At 43.5% G+C, this 20,560-nt stretch overlaps 1 protein-coding gene across 2 annotated transcripts; it reads left to right on the top strand.

The window, feature by feature from the left end:
• Window positions 1-2,888: 2,888 nt before the first annotated feature.
• LOC141106441 (uncharacterized) lies at window positions 2,889-17,165 on the top strand. Of its 2 annotated transcripts, XR_012235716.1 has the most exons (8): window positions 2,889-3,061; window positions 4,205-4,317; window positions 5,627-5,724; window positions 5,819-5,921; window positions 6,214-6,309; window positions 8,970-9,071; window positions 10,672-15,529; window positions 15,655-17,165. XR_012235716.1 is itself a non-coding variant. In XM_073597224.1 (7 exons), the coding sequence occupies exons 2-7, from the start codon at window positions 4,242-4,244 to the stop codon at window positions 12,096-12,098; spliced, it is 1,902 nt and encodes a 633-aa protein (XP_073453325.1). In that variant the 5' UTR covers window positions 2,889-3,061; window positions 4,205-4,241; the 3' UTR covers window positions 12,099-17,165. The 2 variants fall into 2 exon arrangements, 1 of the variants encoding a protein (XP_073453325.1); XM_073597224.1 differs by having other exon boundaries at window positions 10,672-17,165.
• The last annotated feature ends 3,395 nt before the right edge of the window (window positions 17,166-20,560 follow it).

The raw sequence follows: 20,560 nt of genomic DNA, 5'->3' as shown, positions 1-20,560 counted from the left end.
GATCAATGGTCATCAACCCTGTCCTCAGGGCCCACTAACAGGCCAGGTTTTATGTATTACCTTGGGGAGATACAGACTAGAATACTGCAATCACTGAGCAGCAAATGATATCACATGTGATGTATCTCAGTTATCTTGCAAACCTGGCCTGTTAGTGGGTCCTGAGGACAGGGTTGATGACCACTGAGCTAGATGATGGTGGACATCCCTCAACCAGGAAACGAAGAAGGGATCCATCTGACTTTCTGCAGCCTCTAATGCACTGCTGAGAGAGAATATCCTTAAGTCAAACCCCGTAACTTCCTAAGATAAGAGACACACACTTTTCGAGACATTTTAGGCACATAATATGCAAACAAAGGCCATGTCCCCCAGTTACACGGACCATGAAGACTCCATTAGCAACATATGATTGACTAAACCCACAAGTTCTTTTTTACCACATAGTTATCACAAGCTTGGAGCAGTACTTAATTACCGCATGCATTTATTTATTTATTTCCTTTAGGGCTCATTTACACTTGCTTCGGCTTCAACAAGGCTTCGGACAGGCTTTGTTAAAGCTCTCTGAACCTAGTCAAAGGTCCTATCACTAAATAAAATGGTTAGCTTACAGTACTGTTTACACTTTGCTTTTGGCTTCGCTTCAAAAATTATACCCCATGTAGCTTCAGTGGTGCTTCAAAGCGTCTTCAAAGTCTCTAGAGAAGTCTATGGCAAAGCTCGCTTGAAGCCTCATCGAAGCCCCACCGAAGCTCCACCGAAGTCCCATCGAAGCCTCATCAAAGCACCAAACAAAAGCAGGTGTAAACAGGACTGTAATCTACCCATTTTATTTACTGACAGGAGCTTTGACTGGAGTTCAGAGAGCTTTAACAAATCGTGTCTGAAGCCATTTTTTGAAGCAAGTGTAAACTAGCCCTTAGTGAATTGACTTTAATGCCTTTTTATGCGTTATTTACCGAAAGTTTTTGGTGTTTCTGTTAAATACAACATACAAGCAATAGTAAAATGACATTTTCGTTAACGCATGCGGTAAGTGATCATGTGACCGACAAAACGCATGCGATAAGCTTTCGTAAATTGTGCCCAATATGCTATAAAACTATATTGTATGATCTATAACTTTATACCTTCGTTTCAAGCTGAACAGATTAATGTGAGTGAGATCCTTCGCGCTAATAAAGTGAATATATATACTGATCAAATAAGTTGCAGCTGGATCTAAAGTGTATGAGTGCACCTGAATGGTATAAAGTGAATAATGATCAGCGCAGCTTAATGATATATGTAAATAATTATGTGTTATGTGCAAAATCGCTAAATTGCGACTGTGCAAAATTCTAGTGATACTGTGCAAAATAACTAAAAGCAACAGTAGCCTTGTGTTCAGTATTGATGGACACTGAAATGCTAATGTTGCAACTGTGCAAAAAAAACGCATAATGATGTTGTGTAAAAATCGCAAAAATTACTATTTACTATCCTCATGGAGGTAAGAGGCTAGTGCACACTGAGTGCTATACATGAAGAGTGATTCACCGGCGATTGTATTGAAGAGCACATTGGAGCACTATTTGCACTTTTATTTATCATAGGCTCTATTACTTTCACTATGTGAACTCTTGCATTTCTGATTGTGATAACTATGTGATATTGGGAATTGTCAGCACATAGTTACAACTATTAGCACAAAGCATTGTCACATTGGAATATATTTATTCAAAATATTTATTTATTCATTTATTATTGCATATTTTGTATTTTACACTGTAATTAGTGTATTAACACCCAGGATCACTATTGCATTTGCACAGCGCTTTGCGCACTCTCCTATATTGCTTTGTTTAGCACTGTTTATTGTTGCTTTTAGCAATTTTTACATAACATCATTATGCGTTTTTTTGCACAGTTGCAACATTAGCATTTCAGTGTCCATCAATACTGAACATAGGGCTACTATCGCTTTTAGTTATTTTGCACAGTATCACTAAAATTTTGCACAGTTGCAATTTAGCGATTTTGCACATAACATATTGCATATTGTTTATTTTTTACATATATCATTAAGCTGCGCTGATCATTATTCACTTTATACCATTTAAGCTGAACAGATTACTGCAGTCTGTTGGCAGGCTCAAAGGTAAAAAGAATTAATAACATTATTTTATAATAATGTAATTGATTTAATAACACTATTAATTGTATTGCTTATTCAGCATTGATAGGCTACAAGAAAATGGCCGCCAGTCTCCTAGGTGAAAATAAATGCGTGCTCTATTCGCCCTCTAGCGTCTAATCAGGATATAACAGCCCATAGGAGAGCGTCTCTGCCAGGTGTTTCATCAGATTAGGCGACCCGTCGGAATGGGTAACCGAAGTGATGTTTAGTCGCCGCCATCTTGCTACACCCCGCACCCGTCCACAGTAGGGATACACTCAGAAGGGGGCAAGCGGACATCTTATTACACCCACCGGAGTTTTTACATTTTTCACTTATTTTTAACAGTAAACTGAGATTATATAGTGAAATACAGTACTTAGAACTCCATCCGACTGTTAAGATGTTGAATTTTAAAAGCAGCGGCAAGCACGCTGATCTCACAGGTTTACTAATCGAACAGAACACCGCTGCTTTTAAAATCCAACATCTAAACAGTTACACGTAGTTGTAAGTACTTTTTTTTTCACTATATAAACTCAGTTTACTGTTAAAAAAAGTTTAAAATGCAAAACTCCGATGGGTGTAACAAGATGTCTGCTTGCCCCCTTCTCACTGTATCCTTACTGTGGACGAGTGCGGGGTGTAGCAAGATGGCGGCGACGGAACGTCATTTCCTTTACACATTCTGAGGAACGCCTACTTCCGGCCCGTGGTTCCTCTGCGTTCCACGGCCCCCCAACTGCTTCCTGGTTGCAGTGGAGAGAAAATGGACTTTCGATAGGGGGAGGGCGGAAGCTATTTTCTTGCAGCTCAAATGAGGAATTCAGACTTCACAGAGCTTTTCTTTATATCTAGCGGCTGAGCATAGCTGGGGGCAGGCTGCACAGTGAGGAGGAGGTAATATTCTATTAATATTATTATTATAAAGTATTGGAGGATGGATAGGGTTACCATCACTGTTGGGGAAGTGTGGTATGACACCCCAATATCTAATAATCTAGATGAAGGTGACAGCACAAGTCAATCATAAAATCTCCTATTCTCCTCTGCTGTTGGTTTCGATCTGACCAATCAATGATCATAACGACCGATTGTTGATGGAAGCAGCTGGAGTTTCTGATTGGACAGGACATCTGGTCGGACAAAATATTCCTTGCGTTATCCGCTCCTATTTGAAGCTCATACAGTTTGTTTTGATAAATTGTTCCCACGTCTGAGAAGTTCGACCTGAGGATCAATCCACTGTCTTTTCTCTAATCCCAAGAATAATTGGATTGGTTTAAAAAAGGACAAACATCAGACGCGTAGGCATGAACACTAACATAAGGACCATGCTGTGAATGGAAAAGTCCATGTTCACTGGAGACACCACCGTCTGTGGCCAACCTAATAAAGCGGATCTCTGGGACGTGGACACTGTAAATCCTCGGGGGAGGGACTTGTGTTGGGAAGTCCCAGTGTTCCATGATGGCCACATTCTGACGATGCTCATATGTGCTCAGCGTGAACATGGTACACAACTGTCGCAGGTAGGGTTGGCCACCTCATCCCTTTAAACCCGAACACATATGAATGACACAGGTTCTGAGGCTAATTTAATGCAGATAAGGCACCAAGAGAGTTTAATTACCACCTTAATCAGCCACAGAACCTGTGTAATTTAATATGTGTTCGGGTTTAAAGGGATGAGGTGGCAACCCTAGTCGTAGGTAAAGCGGAGATTAGCCTGGTGGAAGGTTTCAGTTGAAGAGTGGACCTGAGTTTTAGTAGGGTGGTTCTCCACCAGGGTTCCTGAGCCCCTAGTTGGCAAACCGATCCACCCATGAGCCAGTTTTCTGTGGATTTACCCTTTATTATTCTCTGTCAATAATCAGTCTTAGTAACTGAATACACCGTATTAATCTAGAAATAGGAACGAGCTGATGACCGGATACACTTCTACCTTCAAAGATCTAATGAAGATAAAAAGTGTTCAGTTGAGACCTGTGTGGTATCTTTTGCTTAAAATATTTCCTTCAATCACATTTTTTTTTATTGCAGCTCGATCTGTGTATTGTCTGTGTACTGGCTCAGACATATGATAAAGTGGGAGTACTTTGAAGCACACAACAAGGTCGTCATGATGGAGAACCGGCCGCCCCTCACATCACCGGGTAAGAGGAGACTTTCATTTCTTGTAAAGGAGAGAAGAGTATTGAGGAACCACCTAGATACACACATCCTCTGATATCCACTTCCAGACCAGGCCTTTTCTGGCACTTTTGTTTACATGTAATAATCAGTATTTATTGCTAGAAAATACCTTAGAACCCCCAAACATTATATATTTTTTAAAGCAGAGGCCCTCGAGCAGTGATGGCGAACCTTGGCACCCCAGATGTCTTGGAACTACATTTCCCATGACGCTCATCCACTCTGCAGTGTACTTGAGCATCATGGGAAATGTAGTTCCAAAACATCTGGGGTGCCAAGGTTCGCCATCACTGCCTTAGAGAATAAATTGGTGGGTTTTGCATTTTTTTTATGTCACATGGTATTTGCGCAGCGGTTTTTCAAAGGCATTTTTTTGGGAAAAAATACACTTATTTAAATTTTTGATGCAAAAAAACACAATACGTAACCCAATTTTTATTTTTTTGTAAAATATAAAGATGATGTTATGCCGAGTAAATAGATGGCAAACATGTCACTCTTTAAAATTGTGCACGCTAATGCAACGGTGACAAACAACGTAAATTTTATTGTCTATAGGCGACACTTCAAAAGCCTTTTCAGGTTACCACAGAGGGGGTCTAGTGCTAGAATTACTGCCCATGATCTGACATTCGTGGCAATACCTCACATGTGTAGGACGATCGTTGTTTGCGTGCGCGCGGGGCCGACACGTGCGTGAGCACAGGGTGGAGGGGGCACTTTAACTTTTTTTATTATTATTAATGTATTAATTTTTTTTATTTTTACACTGTTGCTTTAAAAAAAAAAATGATCACTGTTATTGCTGTCACAAGAAATGTAAACATCCCTGTGACAGCAATAGACATGTGACAGGTCCTCTTTATGGAGAGATCTGCGGTCTACAAGACCCCAAATCCCTCCTCTGCCATTAAAAGCATTCAAAACACCAAGATCGTTTTTTTTCGAATGCTTTTGAATTGATTTTTCAAAAATGGTGCCATTTACATCCAGGTAAACCGGAAGTGATGTTAGGTCATCGCTTCCATGTTACCATACCCAAGAGCCAATCAAAGCTGACTTGGACTTTGTTCGGCTCTCTGACCTTCAGCAAGCACGCCGGCTGGTCGTTTGGGCCTCCTGGTGGAACGGGAGGGCCCGAGAAACCATGGAAGGCGACAGGAGGGGCTGCTAGGATTGGTTTTACAAAGTATGGGTATGTCGCTGGTCCGAAAGTGGATATAAAGACATAGAAACAATGTATTCAGTCAGTGTGTGTGTTTCTTACAGATGGATCCAGTAACAGAAATCCCCCAGAGAGATGTCCCCGTCCTCTGTATTCCCGGGACTCCACACAGGAATATCAGGAGATCCCTCAGGAGGATCAGGTAGATAGAATAGAGAGTCGTCTTGGATAGTAGTTTAATAATAGAAGGGTCTGTATGGTTTAACATTGTCTTTTATCTGTTATTTTTTTATTAGCGTATAAATTTGACCACTGTCAAAGTTGAAGTTAAAGAAGAAGATCTGTATGTAAGCAGTGATGAGGCATGCAAAGAAGAAGATCCTCCAGAGATCAGCACAGGTGAGGAATAAACACTAAATCCAGAGAAGAGTCCCAGATTCTCCTTGTTCAGTCACTACAACAATCTCTTCTTCTCCCCCCTCCTCTGTCAGTAGACAGTAATGAGGAGACAGTATGTGCCCAGTGGGGGAGTCAGGAGACATCAGCCTCTATTAGACTCCGGCTCTCCTCCTCACATCATGTCATTGTGTGTTACCAGCCAAGAGACGTGACCAGTCTCCCCCCACACACACTCTCTGGGGTCTCTCATACATCTCAGTACAGGGGGCTTCACTCTCATCTTTATTTACAGACCCCGGAGAGACTCAGAGAGATGTCAAAGCTGAGGAGGAGGAAGACGGACATGTGAGGATTAAACAGGAGGAAGTTCCTATAAAGATTGGCACAGGTAGGATATATATTTACTAAGACATTTATTCACATTGAAAAGATTGACAGATCTTTATTTAGTCTGTATGATCTTCTTCAGCTGTAGAACAAAAATGGCCTTAGGACTGGATACCTTAACCTTTTCAGATACACAGACTCCCCATCTACAATCTAGCCACCACAGAACTGGCCATTCCTTGTTTACTGATTGTTTGGCTGCATCCAGTGCTGTAAATACACAATACAATGGTCTAGTTGTAGGCCTATAGCTCATAAATGTTGACTTTGACAGAAGTCTTAGTAACTGAATGAAATAACATGTGGGCCTAATGACTTTTAAGCATTAAGTGGACTTTGGTGCTAAATGATGGCGTCAGCATCTGATGTGTCAAAATCAGAGCCTGGGATGGTGCACACAACTGCCTGGATGTAACTAACTTCACATCAGAAGTTTCCCTATTCCCCATCACATCACAGGTCCCCTTCCATCACATCAGATTCCCACCTTCACGTTAGAGCTCCCCTATAAGGTAAGAGGTCTCCCCATTCCCTATCACATCACAGGTCTCCCATGACATCACAGGTCACCCTCCATCACATTTATGTTAGAGGTCTCCCATCACATCAGAGGTTTCCCCATCACATCACAGGTCACGCTCCATCACATTAGAGGTTTCCCCATTCTCCATCCCATCACAGGTCTCCCCCACTCACATTACAGGTCCCCCTTCATGTTAGAGGTCTCCCATCACATCAGAGGTTTCCCCATTCCTCATCACATCACAGATTTCCCATTACATCACAGGTCACCCTCCATCACATCAGAGGTTTTCCCATTCCCCATTACATCATAGGTCATGCTCCATCACATCACAGGTCTCCCATCACATAAGGGGTTTCCCCATCACATCACAGGTCTCCCCCACTCACATTACAGGTCCCCCTTCATGTTAGAGGTCTCTCCATCACATCAGAAGTTTCCCTATTCCCCATCACATCACAGGTTTCCCATCACATCACAGGTCACACACCTTCACATCAGAGGTTTCCCTATTCTCCATCACGTCACAGGTGTCCCCCTTCACGTCAGAGGTCTCCCCGTCACGTCAGAGGTCTCCCCATCACGTCATGGGTCTCCCCATCACATCAGGGGTCTCACCATCACATCAGGGGTCTCACCATCACATCACAGGTCTCCCGTCACATTAGAGGGATGTTTCCCCATTCGCTATCACATCAGAGTCCCCCCTTCAGGTTAGAGGTCCCCCATCAGGTCAGAGGTTTCCCCATCACATCACAGGTCTCCCATGACATCACAGGTCACCCTCCATCACATTCATGTGAGAGGTCTCCTATCACATCAGAGGTTTCCCCATTCCCCATAACATCACAGGTCACGCTCCATCACATCAGAGGTTTCCCCATTCTCCATCACATCACAGGTCTCCCATCACATGAGGGGTTACCCCATCACATCACAGGTTTCTCGATTACAGCAGAGGTTTTCCCATTCTCGATCACGTCAGAGGTCTCCCCATCACGTCAGAGGTCTCCCCATCACGTCAGAGGTCTCCCCATCACGTCAGAGGTCTCCCCATCACGGGTCTCCCCATCACATCACAGGTCTCCCATCACATTAGAGGGAAGTTTCCCCATTCCCTATCACATCAGAGTGCCCCCTTCAGGTTAGAGGTTCCCCATCAGGTCAGAGGTCTCCCCATCACATCAGAGGTTTCCCCATTCCCTATCACATCACAGGTCTCCCATGACATCACAGGTCACCCTCATCACATTCATGTTAGAGGTCTCCCATCACATCAGAGGTTTCCCCATTCCCTATGACATCACAGGTCACACTCCATCACATCAGAGGTTTCCCCATTCTCCATCACAGGTCTCCCATTACATGAGGGGTTTCCCCATCACATCACAGGTCTCTCAATCACATCAGAGGTCTCCCCATCACATCACAGGTTCCCCCCCACCCCATCATATCAGAGTCACCCATCAGATCAGAGATCTTCCCATCACATCAGGGGTCTCCCCGTCACATCACAGGTTTCCCATCGCATTAGAGGTTTTCCCATTCCCTATCACATCAGAGTCCCCCTTCACATTAGAGGTCCCCCATCAGGTCAGAGGTTTCCCCATTCCCTATTACATCACAGGTCGCCCTCCATCACAGTCATGTTAGAGGTCTCCCATCACATCAGAGGTTCCTCTATTCCCCACCACATCACAGGTCTCCCTATAACATCACAGCCTCCCCCCCCCAATCACATCAGAGTCCCCCCATCAGGTCAGAGGTCCCTCATCACATCAGAGTGCCAGCTATACAAAATCCCCTCTATAGCTCCCCAGGCACACAGTCCGCCCCATCCCATCATACAGTTCCCCCCATCACAGAGCCCCCTCAATCATACAGTTCCCTCTTTACATCTGAGCCTTACCTTTTGACTTCCACGCTCTTTTCTTCTCTAGCTACAGTGAGTAAGTAAGCACAGTTTGAATGGAGGGCACAATTGTAGCATCCAGCCTATCCTGCAAAATTGCAGGATGGAGGGGGATCGAGGAACGAGGAGTTTTTGCAGAGAGGTCCACCCCGCAGGGTACTATACAAGTTGAGGACCGATGCCTGCAAACACATCTGAAATAATTATCTCTTTTTTTCGTGCACAGATCAAAAAGACCTCCGAATGACTGAGAGGACATTCAAAGCTGAGGAGGGAAAAATACTTTTGAAGATTAAAGATGAGGAAACTCTTCCAAAGAGCAGCAAAGGTGAGTTACAGCAACCAAATTCACAGATTATCCTTGTTTTGTCGCAACAAACTCTTCTCCCTTTTTTATACCTGGTGTCATCTTCCACCATTGTCTCTCACTTCTTATACATTCTGTCAGCAAAAGGGTGTGCATTTTTTGTAAGGAAATGTTTTAATTAAATGTTGCAATAAAGAAAACACAAAAACAAGAACATTACAATAAAAATCCCAAACAGTCAGGACCTCTTATTTTAGTGTATGGCAAATTGGTGTTACAAAAATGGAACCTAGAATAAATCCAGTCTCCTCAGATCTTGTCAATTTGTTTCATATTAACTCTAAGCACATGAATTAGTTTATAAAAGCATAAATTAATGTTAATCCTCTGATACAAGAAGCTGGTTACTCAGGAACATCCATTGGAACAATTCTTTATTGGCTACATAGCAGGATATAGCATGCTATGAGTAAGGCTTTGGACGAAACGCATTAGCACGTTACTGCTGTATCTTGTTAGGTAGCCAATAAAGAATTGTTCCAATGGATGTTACTGAGTAGCCGGCTTCATTGTATCAGAGGAATATTGCTACATTTCAAAGGCATTTGGGCCAGATCACCGGTTCCCAGTCTCCCAGGTAATCTGGGGTACAGCATGCTTTCTTTGTGGAATATAAATTAGTGTTAATCAAGGAAAGCTATTTGACAAGGTAAGCAGGTATGGTCTATTCCACTGAAGAATAGGTTTCTTAGTATAAAAGAGTAGGACTCGTTTGTGGGCACATGGAGGGGTCAGATCCTCCACTAAGCACACAGATTGTGAGGTCATTTATGTTGGATATTGCTAACTGGCATTCCATGAAGACAGTAACCTCAGAACTAGTGTGAGCATGTTTAGGAAGCTACAACACACTAAACTGCTGTAATTCCTTCTAAGATTTGGAACCTTAACCATTTTAACACTGCATTATAGCCGATATATGGCTACAGCATGGCTTTTCAGTCCTCCAATGGCGTCCCTGGACGTCCTTTTGAGAACGCACTTCCCGCAAGCCCCCTGGGGTGCGCATCAGGAAATGTCTGTGATCTCTGTGTCCCTTGAATAACAGATTAGGGTAAATGGCCAAACACACAGCTGCCCTTTACCATGTGATCAGCTGTGTTTAATCACAGCTGGTCACATGTAATCAGACTTCCCGGTTATCGGCTCTACTTTCCTCACACAGAGACAATGTGTGAGGAAAGGAGAGCTGATCTATCAGAGCTAATCATCAGTGCCCTAATTGTCAGTGCAGCCCCATCAGTGCTGCCTATCAGTTCCCATTAGTGTCTCCTCATCAGTGCACATCAATGAAGAAGAAAAACAACTTATTTTCAACATTTTATAACAGAAACTAAGAAAAGAAAAAAATCCAAAATGTATTTTAGCAAAAAATAAAAAACCCAGTGCTGATTAAATACCACCATCTGTGTATTTTTTTTTAAATACAAATTTAATTTGGGTACATCATTGCATGACTGAGTAATTGTCATTCAAAGTGTGAGAGCGCTGAAAATTGAAAGGTGGTGAAAGTGCCCAGTATTGAAGTGGTTAAAATAAAAGGACTTCCTATCTCTTCCAGATAAACCCAACACAAAGTGCAGTTTGGAAGCACCAGACGGTATTACAGGAAGATCTTCAGAGGGAAACCCCACTACTCCAAGTCTCCATCCAATCTATCAAAGTGCAAGTCCATCAGCTGATCCCTCTATATATGGTGGGAGTTTTCCAGAGTTTTCCCATCCCACTCTTAGCGGGGCAGAAATGTTCCAGTGTTCCGAGTGTGGGAAGTGTTTTAACCAGAGAGCAAAACTCATTACACATCAGAGAAGTCATACTGGAGAGAGGCCATTTTCCTGCTCTGAATGTGGAAAAGCTTTCACCCAAAGGGGGAACCTGCTCACGCATCGAAAAATCCACAAAGGAGAGAAGCCATACTCCTGTTCAGAATGCGGGAAATGCTTCCTCTTGAAGGGCGGTCTCATTAAGCATGCAAGGTTTCACACGGGGTTGAGGCCATTTTCCTGTTCTCAGTGCGGAAAAAGCTTTCCAGATAAAGGCTGCTTAGACCGGCATGAGATAACCCATACAGGGCAAAAGCCCTACTCTTGTTCGGTCTGCGGGAAATACTTTTCTTCTAAATCCTACGTCAGCAAGCATGAAAGGAACCACAAGCGGGAGCAACCATATTCCTGTTCTGAATGTGGAAAAGGTTTTCCAGATGCAGCCCGACTGGAGCGACACATAGTGGTGCACACGGGGGGGAAGCCTTATACGTGTTCTGAATGTGGAAAAAGCTTTTCACAAAAGTCCAACTTGAATGAGCATGAAAAGACACACACGGGAGAGAAACCATTTTCATGTTCCATGTGTGGGAAATGCTTTGCCTATAAGTCAAACCTGACAACACACGAAAGGGCACATGCGGGGGAGAAACCACATTCATGCCCTGTGTGTGGGAAGAACTTTGCCCAAAAATACATCCTGGCCATGCACGAAAGGACCCACACGAAGGAGAAGCCATTTTCCTGCAGAGTGTGTGAGAAACCCTTCGCTCACAAATACACCCTGGCTATGCATGAGAAGGCTCACTCTGGGGAGATGCCGTATTCGTGTTCTGTCTGTGGGAAGAGCTTTGTACAAAAGTATGTCCTTGATGACCACGAAAGGACTCACACGGGGGAGAAGCCATACTCCTGCAGCGTATGCGGGAAGTGCTTTGCGCACAAGTCCAATCTTATTACGCACAGGAGAACTCACACAGGGGAAAAGCCCTATGTGTGCTCCATATGTGGTAAATGCTTTGCACAGAAGCCCCACATGATTACACATGAGAGGTCTCACACAGGGGAGAAACCTTTTTCCTGTTTGGACTGTGGAGCGAGTTTCACAAGGAAATCGAAACTTGTCACTCATCAGCGTTCACACACAGGCAATCCCTCTGGTGTCCAGTTGCAGCACCTAAAAATTCTAATTAAAGAGGAACTTTCTTACACGGTGGATGGATAAAGTCTGTGCATTTGCCAACACAGCAAGGACTGTCTTACAGAACAGATAGAAAAAAACACCTCTTTGGCTTAGGTCATGAGCAAGTCTACACGCCTATCATATATTGACTCCATCAGATGAAAATTATTTGGAATTTGCCAGCAAAGCCCTCAATGTTCAGCCACCTTGTACACCTCAAACCTAGTCTTCAGATACATATCAAAGAAGGACCTGTATTTACCCCCATGATCTGGTGCTCTAGTTTCCTCCTTCTCTCACTTCCCTCGTGCTTCCCCCCTTCTTCAGATCTCTCTTCCTTCTGTTGTACCAATTCCCAGGGCTGATTTCATAGGGCTTTATAACCCCCAACTAATGTCACACTAGCAGCTTCTTGGCCCCACAAGAGTTCACATCGCTAGTAAAGGCCTAACTTATGTTTAAATGTGCCAAAATATATGTAGAAGAAGCCAAATGAACTTCAATACATAGCATTCCACCAGGTAGAGGTGACACTTTAGCTTAAAGCGGAGTCCCACTTAAAAAGAAAATTAAAAGTCAGCAGCTACAAATACTGCAGCTGCTGACTTTTAATAATCGGACACTTACCTGTCCGAGGGTCCAGCGATGCGGGGGAACAAAGCCCCACTCGTCTTCCCTCCCCTGCTCGGCGGCGCCGGCATTGGAACTGTGGGCTCCCGTCTGTGGCTTCACCCACTGCGCATGCGCGAGCCACGCCGCACGCCCTGACTGGCCGCGCAATCATCTGGGACCTGTGATGTGTCCCAGATGATTGCCTAGAGGGAGGGGGGAGAGGTGATCTTCCTTCCGGTGCCGAGGGTGCGCCAGAAGGAAGTGGGAGCTGGAACCCTCTGAAAAGAGGGTATCTGCTCCCCCCCCCCAAAGAAAATGACATGCCAAATGTGGCATGTCAGGGGGTCACCTTCTCTTAAAGCGGAAGTTCCATTTTTGGTACCTTTTCCAACAATCCTGTTGGCACTTTTTTGTTTTCATCCCTTAACAATAGTCTACGTTATCCCCTGATTTACATTAATTGTTCCCTTGACTAATTTACTCTACACTGGGTCAGTTGATGGCCTCCCATGGCTTCCAATACCATTTCTAGGCTGAAAACACCCAAATCTATCTCTCTACCCCTCAGTTTACTTCATCAGTCTCCTTACGCATCACTAATTTACTAACAGACATATCAGCCTGGATGTCATACCACTTACTCAAACTCAGTCTATCCATAACCAAGCGCAGAATATTTCCTCCCATCGTGCTTGTTATCCTGACTTCTCTGTCAGGATCGATGGCACAACCATCAGTTCTTCACATGCCAAGGTTCTAGGTGTTATCCTGTACTCTGAACTCTCCTTTCCACCCCACATCCAATCACTGTTCAAAGCTTGCTGCCTCAGCCTCCGCAACATTTTCAAAATACGCCGCTTCCTAACCAATGACACCACAAAACTTCTAATTCACAACCTGGTCATCTCTCGCCTCGAATACTACAACTCCCTCCTCATTGGATTACCTTTACATAGGTTATCCCCTATTCAGTCCATCATGAAGGCTGCTGCCAGGCTTATCTACTTTACCAACCTCTCAGTGTCTGTTACCCCTTTCTGTCAATACCTCCATTGGCTGCCACTCACACAACTAAATAAATTCAAAATACTAACAACAACTTACAAAGCCATCCACAACTCGGCCCCCAGCTACATTACTAACCTAGACTCAAAATACCAACCTAATTGTTCTCTTCATTCCTACCAAGACTTCCTGCTCTCTAGTTCCCTTGTCATGTCACCCATGCTCACCTTCAGGACTCTTCCTTCCTATGGAACTCCCTACCCCAATCTGTCCGACTATCTCCTACTCTGTTTGCTTTTAGGCAATCCCTGAAAACCCTTCTGTTCAGAGTAGCCTATCCTGCCCACATCTAACAACTGTACTTTTATTTTCTCCATCAGATCATCCCTTTTGTATCTCTTGTCCCTCCCTCTTCGATTGTAAGCTCTAATGAGCAGGGCCCTCTGATTACTCCTATATCGAATTGTATTGTAACTGTACTGTCTGACCTCATGCTGTAAAGTGTCATGCAAACAGTTGGCGCTATATAAATCCTGTATAATAATAATACACAAATAATAATGCCAAAATGTCCTTAAAGTGGGGTTCCACCCAAAAAACAAAAATACCTGGAAAAATTCTAAAAAAAAAAACAAAAAAACATTTGGATATTTTTTTTTTTTTTTTTCACTTACCTCTAAAATGCCTGTTGCTAGGTGGTCCCTCGTAGTCTGCCTGTTCCTTTGCCTGGGCTGGTGACATCACTTCCCCCCAGGCACAGGAAGGGCTCCGCTCTGCTCCCTCCCTCCTGTCAATCATCTGGGACCCATTACAGGTCCCAGGTGATTGAGCGGCCAATCACGGCGCGCGGCGCTGCATGCGCAGTGGGTGCCAGGCTGTGAAGCCACAGCTCGGCGCCCGCAGTTGAAATGCCGGCGCCGACGAGCGGAGGGGGGGGACAAGCGGGGCTTCGATCCCTCGCATCGCTGGACCCAGGGACAGGTAAGTGTCCAATTAAAAGTCAGCAGCTGCAGTATTTGTAGCTGCTGACTTTTAATTTTTTTTTTTTTTGACAGCCCCCCTGGGTGGAACTCCTCTTTAACTCCTTTTTTTAATCCCTACATCCAATCACAAATTCCTTTCACCACAGAGCCCCCCCCAGTCCTAAAGTCCTTGCACCACAGAGCCCTCCAATCACAGTCCCCCCACCACAGAGCCCTCCAATCACACAGTCCCTCCACACAGAGAGCTGAAGTTACACACTGCAGAGCTCAGTGAGGAGAGGTCTGAGAGCTAATTGAAGGAAAGGGACACCCCCCACCCCCCTTTTTTACACAGCTCACAGGAACAGAGCTGAGGCTGTCCATCGCAGGCTGTGTGCTGGCGGTCCCTCCCCTGTCACCTTTTTATCTCTTGGTGTCAGGAAAAATTGTCAGAAGTGACTCATGCTGATAGCAAAGGAATGAAACAGCAGACAGAAATAACACTTAGTGCTTTTAATTGAGCCAAGTACACACTACTGTATATAGGGTTATGCTTTGTTCATATTTCAAGGGTTACAACAACTTTAGGTTCAGAAATTGTCATTAACAATGTTACTATTAAAAGAATGCTGATAACAGGGGTCTGCTAATGAAGCTCATCATATAACCCATCCTAGTCTATTTATCTAGGCCAGGGTTAAAAAAAACCTAATAAAGCTCCTTTGTAAAAAGTGAAGGCACATTATGAGTTCAGTGCAAGGAGTTGCATGACATCTCCTGGGCATATCTCCCTTATTTGTATCTGACAGTTTTATTGCACTCCCAGAAGAAGGTTGTATTTCTGGGAGCCTGATTCTGATGCTTTAGGCCTAAGCATCTTCAACATTAGAGTCAGTGTAGCTGCTATGCCTGCCCCTCCCCTCCTCCTGCCCAAGCGGAGAAGACTTTGTATTATGTGAACTCATTCACAAAATACAAAGGCTTCTCTGAATGGACAGCAGAGTGGAAGGGTGGGGCAGGCATAGCTGCTCTATGTGCCTCCCTCTACTCTCTCACAGCCCTGGCAGAGCCATAAACTTGTCAGATATAAATAATAGAGATAAATTCAGTAGATGTCATGCCCCCTCGAATAAACAAACAAATGGAGAGCGGCCACTCTGGAATACCTTTTGGAGTTTATTGAAATATGGTTCAGTAAAAGCAAATGGCTAACATGTTTCGCCAACTCTAGTCTTGATCACAGATATCATGCCCCTCCTTGGACTTAACTGACTGGGAGGAGATTTACTAAAGCCGGAGCACTCAGAATCTGGTGCACCTGTTCACCGTAGCCAATCAGCTTCTAACTTCAGCTTGTTCAATGAAGCTTTGACAATAAAACCTGGAAGTTGATTGGTTTCTATGCAGAGCAGCACCAGATTTTACACTATCCAGTTTTAGTAAATCATCCCCATAGTGTGCCTTCACTTTTTTACAAAGTGGCTAAATTCCTGGAAGACGTGGTAAATCGCTTAGCCAGCATCATAGCAAAATAAGTCTTTTCTTCTCTCTACAGAGGCAGGGTTTAAGACATATCATAAATGTTGTAGAAAACAGTGAAATCAACATTTCAGGGCGGAGCTAAAATCTATATATAAATCATAACCTCTGCTGTGAATAAATTAAGTTAATAATGATTATTCTACTAAATGTATGAGACCACTACCATCATTTTAAGACTAAAACCCACATCTTAACAAAGGGCAGCGGGCCCCACGAGGTACATTCTTCTTCTTAGGAAGGTGCACTTCAAGGGTAGCAATTTTACCTTGTAGAGAATATTGACATAAGAAAGACCATACAAGGTCAACTATAATATCCTAGATAGCAGATGTCTCTGGGCAGTGTGCTGTCTGGGCTGGCCTTACCCTCTAGTGTGTGGACCCCCATGTGGGTCTTTCTTGGTGTGAAGGCTCAAGCTCTCCCTTTGTCGTGCTCCAGATAACCACAGCCGTAAATGTCTTGTCACCACATTTTGGCTCCTGAGGAAGTGGACTGTCCAGGAAACGCTTTGAGCCCTGTACCACCATTATCCAGTTTTGCTGAGTGGATGCGGTGGCTGTTCACCATGTCTATAGTGGAAAAGTACATTGGGGTACAATAACGTGATGCGGGTGATCCTAAAAGAAATAGTGCTGTTTTTTCTGTATATTTATTGCATTTTTGCAACATGATTAAAATATTATTGGACTTTATTAGGAATGTGTAAGTTGTGCCCCAAAAATCCCCCCCCCCCCCCACAGTATTTGTGTAACCTTTTACCTTTACAATTTGTTCAAAAGGTCATTTTATGCTGCACAATAAAATATGGGTTATTACAGTGCCTTGAAAAAGTATTCATACCCCTTGAAATTATCCACATTTTGTCATGTTACAACCACAGACGTAAATGTATTTTATTGGGATTGTATGTGATAGACCAACACAAAGTGGCACATAATTGTGAAGTGGAAGGAAAGTGATAAATGGTTTTCATTTTTTTTTTACAAATAAATATGTGAAAAGTGTGGTGTGCATTTGTATTCAGCCCCCCTGAGTCAATACTTTGTAGAACCCCCTTTCACTACAATTACAGCTGCAATCTTTTTAGAGATGTCTCTACCAGATTTTCAAGATAGCTCAAGCTCTGTCAGATTGGATGGAGAGCGTCTGTGAACAACAATTTTCAAGTCTTGCCACAGATCCCCAATTGGATTTAGGTCTGGACTTTGACTGGGCCATTCTAATACATGAATAGGCTTTGATCTAAACCATTCCATTGTAGCTCTGGCTGTATGTTTAGGGTCGTTGTCCTGCTGGAAGGTGAACCTCCACCCCATTCTTAAGTCTTGCAGACTCTAACAGGTTTTCTTCTATAATTGCACTGTATTTGGCTCCATTCATTTTTCATCTCCGACCAGCTTCTCTGTCCCTGCTGAAGAAAAGCATCTCCACAACACGATGCTGCCACCACCATGTTTCACAGTGGGGATGGTGTGTTCAGGGTGATGTGCAGTGTTAGTTTTCTGCTACACACAGCGTTTTGCTTTTAGGCCAAAAGGCTACATTTTGGTCTCATCTGACCAGAGCACCTTCTTCCACATGTTTGCTGTGTCCCCCACGCGGCTTTTTGCAAACTGCAAACGGGACTTCTTATGGTTTTCTTTCAACAATGGCTTTCTTCTTGCCACTCTTCCATAATGGCCAGATTTGTGGAGAGCACGACTAATAGTTGTCCTGTGGACAGATTCTCCCACCTGAGCTGTGGATCTCTGCAGCTCCTCCAGAGTTACCATGGGCCTCTTGGCTGCTTCTCTGATTAATGCTCTCCTTGCCTGGCCGGTCAGATTAGATGGACGGTCATGTCTTGGTAGGTTTGCAGTTTAAATATTGGTGCCACGTTAGCTTTTCTCCAATCAGCTGGTACCATTACAGTCAGTAAACTGTCCAGAAAAATTAGGGACAATGGTCTGGCTATCACTTGTCTGAATTCCTTAACCGCTTGCCAACCGGCTCACGCCGATATATGGCAGCAAAGTGGTTTATTCCCGCGAATCGCAGTATGGGTACGTCTACGTATGGGCGATAGCAGGGGCGCGCGCGTGCCCGCTGCACGGCGGGTGGCTGGTGGGCGTGGTCACCGCTGGCCACACGCGATCGGGTGCACGAGAGCAGGAACAGGATTGGTGTGTGTAAACACACAAATCCCTGTTCTGTCAGGAGAGAAGAGACATATTGTTTGTTCCTACTAAGTAGGAACAACTATATGTCTCCTCCTCCAGTCAGTCCTATCCCCTCACAGTTAGAACACACCTAGGGAACACACATTTAACCCCTTGATCACCCCCTAGTGTTAACTCCTTCCCTGCCAGTGACATTTACACAGTAATCAGTACATTTTTATAGCAGCAATCGCTGTATAAATGTCAACAGTCCCAAAAATGTGTCAAAAGTGTCCAATCTGTCCGCCACAATGTTGCAGTACCACTAAAAATCGCAGATCACCACCATTACTAGTAAAAAAAAGTAATAATAATAAAAATGCCATAAATCTTTCCCATAGTTTGTAGATGCTATAACTTTTGCACAAACCAATCAATATACGCTTATTGCGTTTTTTTATCAAAAATATGTAGAAGAATACATATCGGCCTAAACTGAGGAAGAAATTTGTTTTTTAAAAACATTTTTGGAGATATTTATTATAGCCTAAAAAAAAAAAAATATTGTTTTTTTTTTTTTCAAAAATGTCGCCCTTTTTTTTGTTTATAGCGCAAAAAATAAAAACCGCAGAGGTGATCAAATGCCACCAAAAGAAAGCTCTATTTGTGGGAAAAAAAGAACGTCAATTTTGTTTTGGTGCAACATCGCATGACTGCGCAATTGTCAGTTAAATTGACGCAGCGCCGTATCGCAAAAAATGGCCTCATCATTAAGCAGCCAAATCTTCCAGTCTGTAAGTGGTTAAGGACCCTCGGGTGCAAGCCATCTGGTCCCGGTGACTTATTTATGTTAACTTTTTCAAGTCTATTTCTAATTCTGTCCTCTGTTAACCATGAGGGTGCGTCCTGTGACATGCTATGAAAGTTAACATTACCATCCTGGTTACTGTATCCCCAGTTTTCCTTGTGAAGACTGAGGAGAAGAACAGTCAAAACCTTCGCCATTTTTCCGTCTTTTGTTACCAGATTCCCTTCATCAACCCTTATGGGGCCAATATGTTCTGGCCTCCCTTTCTTACTATTTATATACTTAAAGAATTTCTTGGGATTTTTTTTACTCTCCTCCGCTATGTGCCTTTTGTGTTCTATCTTAGCCGCCGTGCTTTCACCCTTACATTTCTTATTGCATTCTTTGTAAAGTTGGAATGCTGACAATGACCCCTCAGCTTTGTATTTTTTGAAGGCCTTTTCCTTTGCTTTTATATGCATTTTTACGTTGGAGTTGAGCCACCCAGGATTTTTATTAGCTCTTTTAAATTTTTTTCCCACAGGAATGCACTGGTCAATACCTTTATTTAGTATGCTCTTTTAAGTAAATTTGATATAATAAATAGTATTGTACCTATACTGTATATTAATTTGTCTAATCCCTATAATTAGCTATTCTATAAAAATTCTGACCACATGTTACTGTTGATATCATAATAATACAAGGTTAGCTATGAAACCAAACACATGGCTTAATAAAACTTATTTTTTATTTCCCAAGAAGATAGGAAACGCTAACATGAAAGTATTAAAAGATATTACAATATTACAAAGCTTGCCAACAATACACATCATATCAGAGAATATAATACAAGAATATCAAGGACACTTATCAAAAGGCTCTCCGTGAGGCTTTGTATCGTCAGGCTCAAGATGGTGGAGAGCCATGTGGCCCAGATGACCAAGAGAAAGAGCCACCAGGCTTGTACCAAGAATGAGAAGGGACGAATTGCCTGTGTGTGTCCTTTTTACTCACATTCACACCCACTTGTAGCCACCCCCACTTGCCTCCTTGTCCAATGAGGTATTGCCAAGCGGTAGTTCTTCTAATATCTGCCCATTCTCCAGGAAGCCTGCTGTATTATCCACTAGGGGGCAGCATTTGTCCATGAATCGCCACTGTCCGACCTGGGTCAAATCTTCATAGACATCTTGGCCTTTGATCTTCTGTAGCTTAACCCATCAGTCATCTTGGCAGCAGTGGCTCTCTTTGAAGCTTTGTTTGCAGACGTGCTAATCAAGCACTTCAATCTTTATCACATCAGGTGTCCTGGAGCCAGGCTCTGCTCCCCTGCCAGGGGGCATGAATCAACACTCTGCTGGGTCAACTTGCAACTTCCAACTTAGGCCACCTGGCTGTATCAACCAGGAAGTAAACCTCCAGAAATATGATATTAAATCATGTTGAATTCCAACA

The sequence above is a fragment of the Aquarana catesbeiana genome, linkage group LG08 (genome assembly GCF_042186555.1).
Source record: "Aquarana catesbeiana isolate 2022-GZ linkage group LG08, ASM4218655v1, whole genome shotgun sequence".
Classification (NCBI taxonomy): domain Eukaryota; kingdom Metazoa; phylum Chordata; class Amphibia; order Anura; family Ranidae; genus Aquarana; species Aquarana catesbeiana.
The sequence above is the reverse complement of the archived record's forward strand: the minus strand, read 5'-3'. Positions and strand labels throughout refer to the sequence as shown.

What these genes read in the sequence shown, in the direction of transcription:
- LOC141106441 (XM_073597224.1), top strand. Translation starts at nt 4,242, where the DNA reads ATGATAAAGTGGGAGTACTTTGAAGCACACAACAAGGTCGTCATGATG. An exon ending in GCCGCCCCTCACATCACCGG is followed by an intron (nt 4,318 to 5,626) that starts GTAAGAGGAGAC and finishes TGTTTCTTACAG; the next exon opens with ATGGATCCAGTAACAGAAAT. An exon ending in TCTTCCAAAGAGCAGCAAAG is followed by an intron (nt 9,072 to 10,671) that starts GTGAGTTACAGC and finishes TATCTCTTCCAG; the next exon opens with ATAAACCCAACACAAAGTGC.